The 6,567-nt window shown below is 43.0% G+C and overlaps 1 protein-coding gene across 1 annotated transcript in view; it reads right to left on the bottom strand.

Moving 5' to 3' along the window:
* Window positions 1-489: 489 nt before the first annotated feature.
* PTCHD3 (patched domain containing 3) overlaps window positions 490-6,567 on the bottom strand; it is a 29,661-nt gene continuing 23,583 nt past the window's right edge. The window contains exons 5-7 of the mRNA XM_008639324.2: window positions 6,317-6,438; window positions 5,195-5,340; window positions 490-3,200 (exon numbers count right to left, since the gene is read on the bottom strand). Coding sequence (XP_008637546.1) covers window positions 1,621-3,200; window positions 5,195-5,340; window positions 6,317-6,438 — 1,848 coding nt within the window. The 3' untranslated portion in view covers window positions 490-1,620. The remainder of the gene's footprint in view (window positions 3,201-5,194; window positions 5,341-6,316; window positions 6,439-6,567) is intronic.

Consider the following 6,567-nt stretch of genomic DNA (forward strand, 5'->3'; position numbering starts at 1 on the left):
CTCACATTCTAGTGTTTATTAGGAGGCCTTCCTCTGGTGTTGGCCAACATGAGAACATCATCTGCTCCTTCCACAGCATCATCAGTGCATAAATGGCTGTAACATTTGCCATTAGAGCATTGGTATTGACCATGAAACATTTAATGGGAGAAGGGGGGACTCTAGTGCATGGGGTTGGGGTTTTGTTTCATTTTATTTATTTCCAAATCTAGTTTTGTGGTTAGTGCCCTGTCCTGGAAATTTAATGCTGCCAGTTTTAATTCTGAGATTTCAGCACTGGGTTTTGACATTGAGCTCAGAAGTATATGACTTCTAAGATTAATATGAGTTTTCAGTCTTTCACTACTCTTTCAAAAACTGTTCTGGAGGAAACTGAAGGATCCTGCCCTGTTTACTGGGTCTATGAAACTGGCCAGAAATCACAGAAAACAGAGGTGGACCCTGTCACACTTGCTCAGTCTCTCAGAAGAAACCCTCCACAGCAGCAGATTTGGACTGAATGGTTTAATAAGTTCTACACCAATTTTTCCAGAATTATAAACATCAATTACCATAATCCATTTATTTCCAATGGGTCATTCATTATTTTGGCAACAAATGATGAATTGCCTTTCACCTACTGTCTTGTCCCTACAAGTTAGAAGACCACTTTGTATATTCTTAGCTCTTATTCAGTGAAAGCTCCTCTGCTCTATCAACACATCACAGGACAAACAGAATAGAACTTGCGGGTTTACAGTTTTAGGGCTGACCTGCTTAAAATGGAGTTGCTTTTTCACTTTGTCCCAAATCAGGGTGTGATTCTCTCTAGTGAATTCTTGCCCTGTCATACCATGGCACAGCATCTCCCAGGGTGGTTACTCAGGAGGTCCACACAAGTTCAAAAACCTACAGCACATCCCTTTGCAAACTGCAGCCAACAGAAGCTACACACAAACTTCTTAAAGGTACCAGATGTTCAAGCTTAGCTAGAAAATGGGACACTAAGAAAAGGCTTTGAAGAGAAAACGGGACACCAAGAAAAGGCTTTGAAGAGAAAATGTCAGCTTGGGGTGAGTCTTCCCCAAGGGTTTCTTGTGCTGCATTAGGAACAAGCAGATTTTGTCACCTGAGGACTTATGAGTTATTGCAGTCTGAGACAGTTCTGACCTTTTGTAATCTTGCTGTAAAACACCCAGATTTGAGCCTCTTGGGCAAAAATTGCCTTCCAGCTCAGTGCTGGGATGAGTTACACCAGGAAAGCAAACAGGTGGAAAATGCAGTCCACTCATCCCCACTGTGAACGCATCCTGACAAACATGTAATGTAGTCCATTAACCTGTCGCAGTGGTCAGTGTTTATAATTATTTTAATACATTCAGTAAACACAAAAAAATATTTAACAACATTAAGATGTTGAGGCAAGAACACACAAAAGTGAGAAATACAAATGCAATCTCTAAGTTTTAATTTCTTCTGTGATTTTTCTTGCCTGGCTCTTCTGAAGCCTTTGCTTCTTGTTGTGTTTATTTTTTTGTCCTTCTTTTTCTTCATGTCTTATATTCCCTGACAGTCATTGCAATTGAATCTACATATAATAAATATAAACTATAATACATTAAACTTAGTCATGAACAATCTTTATAATTTCTCAAGCTCTAGGTTTTTAGATTTGCTATTGGGTGATCTGCCAAAGTTTCCAAAAAATGTTAAAAACACTGGAATAAAAACAAGACCATGAAGAGCCCCAAACAAAATAACAAGGAACATGATCTTGAAGAATGTCCTAAAGATGTAGGTGTTTGCTGCAGCCAGGACAACTACTCCTAGTATTGTAGAAACTGCACCTTGAAGTACTGGGTAACCTAGCAGGGACAGAGCTTCAATTGCCCTTTTATTGGCTGATGACTCTCCACTCGCAACAAAGGCATAGGAAATATGAGCAGAAAAATCTACGGAAAACCCTATGCAAATAACCAGGTTGATCATGGATATGGAATCGAGATTGACGTTCCAGAACGTCATGAAACCAGCAACGCCAACTATAACAGAGGCTATAGCAAAAGTCACCCACAAGCAGCACAATGGGTTAGGAATGAGCAGAAGGGAGACAACGAGCATCGCCCCGGCAGCCACGGCAACGTTCTGAACAGTGTTCTGCACTATCACCAGGTACTGGTCGTAGTAGATGAACGCTGGGTGATACACCTTCAGTGGAATGCTGCACTGCTCGGCTGCCTCTCTTAACTGATTGAGGAGATTCTTCTCATCAACGGCTGACGTCACGTTCACTGTCTGGATGAAGAAACGTGAAGCTTCTATTGCATCCTGAGTCTTGTTTATGTCCCACTCAAAACTGGGACGAAATTTGAACAGTACAGGTAAGTTATTAAAGAAGTCAGTCTTACTGTTTATATTTATCAACCCCCTTTTGGCAAGTTCTGTGTATACCCTCAGCCATGACTCTGAGAGGTTCTTATCTACATAGGAAATGTTCTCTAAATTCTGTGCACAGCTCTCAATGCCAAGACGCACCGTCTCATTCCAGTAATCTACGCTCTCAGTAATGACAACCATGACCCTGGGTCCGTATGTCGAGAAGTATTTCTCATCATCATCATAGTATGGAATAACGTAGGAGTCATCATTTGCCAGATTCCGGAGATCGATGCCTTCCCTGATCTGAGTACACCCATAAACACTGCCACCCAAGTATGCTCCGTACAGCAACACCACGAGCAGCTTGATCCATTTATTTGTAATAAAAGGGCCATAATACTTTTTAAAGAATATGCTCATTGGATGCTCACCTTCTGGCTGAGATGGCTGCCTGGAACAGCTGCCAATACAGCAAGCATTGTACAAGCAGGAGTTCTCAGCCTGATCTTCACCTACTCCCACACGCATACAAGTCAGCCAGTGGCGGTTCTCTTGCTCCCTTTTGTGATTTAATACCAGAACAGCCCCAAAGAAGGTCATGGTATATACATAGCAGAAGACAAAAGCTGTGCCCGTATAGAGGCAAAAAGACCTCACGGATGGAAAAGCCGTCCAGGTGCCAATGAAGAAGGCCAAAACATCCGTGAGAGTGGTGATGGTCACAGAAAGTGCTGCTTCTGCATAAGTCTCGGCCAGCAGAGACTTAACACTGGATTTCTCTTTTTTCCTTGAACTTTGTTCCCAGGAAGCAATCATGATGAACATGTCATCAACGCCAACCCCTGCAAGAGGAGACACTGTTAATGCTGCGCTGCAGATGGCAGCTTCCACCAACACCCAACAAAACGACCTTATTCACATTTCGGTCTGCATAAAATTTTGAAAAAGGAAGCTGGGCTACTAACACTGCTCTAGTGTTGATGCAACTTACATGAGAATCTGGAAAACACATCCTTCATGTGTAGCTGAATGCGTTATCTTTCAGCACCTCCTGGTGACCTGGTAAGTTGTTGATCCCCCACTGACTCTGCTGAAGGACTGAGCACACCTACTGCATCTCTGACAAGTATCTTGTAGCTGATGTCCACGTGTCTCCTGATGCAGATGACAGATTTCAAAGCATCACATATTCTGATGCTCAACTATTCTTATCACTGGAAGCATCCCCCATTATCTCTGGAATCTCTTCTTCAGCACTGCAGCAACTTAGACCAATAATTTCTTGTTCTGCCTTCAGAAGACAGAAGAGCAGTTGCTACCACATGGGAGAAGAGTGATTCCAGTTTTCCAGTGGCTCACTTTTTAATGCTCTTTGCCCTCCACTTCTCTCCAGTTTATCTTTCAGCACTTACTCACGATTTATTATTCATTTATCTTTACATTTATACTGATGTACTCACAAATATTACCCACCAGATCCCTGGGAAACCCTGCCAGGAAGACTGGATCCTGGGCCTGGGTTTTTGCTAAGATGCCAAAGTGAGAGGAAGTTCAAAAAGGAAGAGCCAATGGGCTTCTCTCAGCTCTGCTAACTCTCAAGACTTTAATCACACACCTTTCAGTATTTTGCCATGTTGTCAAGGGCTCTTCTATTCACTGAAAATTAATCACACAAAAGGGAAAGCAGGGCTGTGCTAATAGTGGAGTGAGATTTAGTCAAGCACAGAAGAATAGATGAAATCACTACTGGCTACCTGAACAGGCAATTGCCAGTAAACATTCAAAGAGGAATTAAGCAGCACGGCACAAGGTACTACTGGATGGCATCGAGCCAGGCTGCTTCAGAAAGCAAGCAGCCTTCAAAGCAAATCCTCTGATGTACTGAGAATTTGTTTGCTTTAGCGCAAGGAAGACAAAAGTCTGTGTGTTATTTCTGAAGATCTGGCTTAAGAGACTGGCTTAAGCCCTTTCCCAGGTAAACAAAGGGGTCTTTTCGATAGTCAGAGCCACTGCAATTGATGAGCAAACAAAAGCAAATAAAAAATGCATCGGAATTATGCAGGAAACAAAGAAACAATGCCTGCCCTAAGGAGCATTTGCACTGGAAAGCTAGGATGATGCACAGCCTCTGTCAACCTGGGAGCTCCATGTGTTTTCCTTAGCACTGTACCAAGCCCAAGAAAACATCACATGAATACATCATATAGGAGATCAGTAAGGATCAGTAAGGATCTTTGTTTTGCAGTAATTTGCAGCAACATTATCTAACAGTATTTGGAAATTTCAGCACAGGCTGTTAAGCAGTCTGTGCAACAAGGCTACAATGATACCAACTTCCTTGGGTTTTTTTGGGGGCAGGACTGCTTGCACAAATGGTGCATCACTTCAGTTGTGTAGCTGAATGAGACTGGTTAGTACACAGAGGTTATATTGCAGAGGATTAATCATCCTGGCTACATTTCCAGGGACACTGGAACAATCCTGGAAAGTGCTAACCTTACCACTGTCTCATTTACAGTTTTCCGGCTGTAGCAGTGGATCTAGATCAGGCCTTGTCTTCTGGGAAAAGCTGCCCCTGCACCAGAACCCATCTGCAGTCCTGCTGTGGGCATGCTGAGCTGAGCTGAGCTGAGCTGAGCTGAGCTGAGCTGAGCTGAGGGGCTCGCCCGCCTTTAGGTGTTCTGAGGAGGCTGCACCTCTGGGTATCTCCTCCACTCACTTCAGGAGAAAATGTTGTATTATCTGACATTCACATCATAAAAGACTGACACCATTAGGTTGTTTTAACTTCACTTATAGTCTTTGTAGCTGAATCTGACTCACTTTTTCTACTTACCCAGAATCAGGAATGGTGCATTAGCCACAGTGACCACAAACGGAACTCCACAGAAGAGCATCAGTCCAAAGCTGCTCAATACAGCTAAGCCGGAAGAAAGCACTCCACAGCTTGCAAGCCAGATATTATTTCTTATACAGCTCAGTCTGAAAATATTTCAAGGAATATCTTAGTTATGTGTCAAAAACTTCACCAATGTGTTTGGCATGACAAGTGCACAGATACAGCGATACCCTCTCTCAGAAGAACTCCTGATGAAAGCTGCTAGCAGAGTTTCCAGGTGTCAGCATTACATAAAATTAATTTCTCTAGGAGGTGTTATACACATTATTACCACTGCCCAACTATATTTGGAGGAGTAAAGATGTGTACTGCTCTTTGCATCAATAACCAGAGACGTCAAAATAAGGATACATAAGATCTACCAGTGACACTAGACTTAGGGTGACCCAAAAAACTGGTGAATTTCTAGCAGCTCTTTGATTTTACATGAATTCTTGATGTAGCATATCACTGGAAGCACCTTTCAGGCAGTAAGTGCTGTGTAGAGAGATTTTCTCAGCAGACAGATTGGCTACCAGCCTTTTGCCAAGATGCCCCTGAGCACTGGTTCAAGCATTCCATAAGGTGCTTTAATAGGTATGATGCTTGATGCAAGCGCTAAACCAGGCTGCTCACCCTGCAAGTAGAATTTCTTTTGGAAGTACAGGACACAAACACTGCAGTACAGTTGTTGAGTGTACAATGGTTCACTTTCCATCAGCACAAAGAAAGGGCAGATTAAGTTCTCTGTGGACAGCAGGTAAGCCTCTGATTCTACTAGCAAGCAGAGCAACTAAAGCTGTACCCAGACTTGCAGGAATCTATGAAGCTAGTGCACATCCACCCGAACCTTAACTAAGTACTGAACACTTGTTCAGGTTCTCATCTGCCATCTAAGCAGCTGGGAAATACACATAGGTAGACAAGAAAAAGCAAAAAAAATACATTTTGCCTATAAATTGTCACAGGAAGTCTGCAGCTTCAAGAACACCTTCAATCGGCAAAAGCAGAAACCAGCTGAGGCAGGTAAAGAAGAGCAGACATCACTACTCACTGAGCCATAGCTTAGAGACATTTTACCTTAGGCAAGAGATGACTGCAAAGGTTATTGTCAGGAAATATGTTACGGAGAAGAGTGGGATCACACTCTTGGTATTTCCTTCAAACTCCTGTTGTCTGGACAGCGAGGTAAAGTAGGTCACCTGCCGTTAAAACAACAAGGAAAGAAACAATGAAGCACTTTCCCTCTTCTTCGTGGTTTTTGTACACACGCGCAGGCAAGGCCAAACATCACGTTGGCAGAGGAGCATTGCCCTGGCCCTCGCAGCCCG

The sequence above is a fragment of the Corvus brachyrhynchos genome, unplaced genomic scaffold, assembly GCF_000691975.1.
Source record: "Corvus brachyrhynchos isolate BGI_N302 unplaced genomic scaffold, ASM69197v1 scaffold167, whole genome shotgun sequence".
NCBI lineage: Eukaryota > Metazoa > Chordata > Aves > Passeriformes > Corvidae > Corvus > Corvus brachyrhynchos.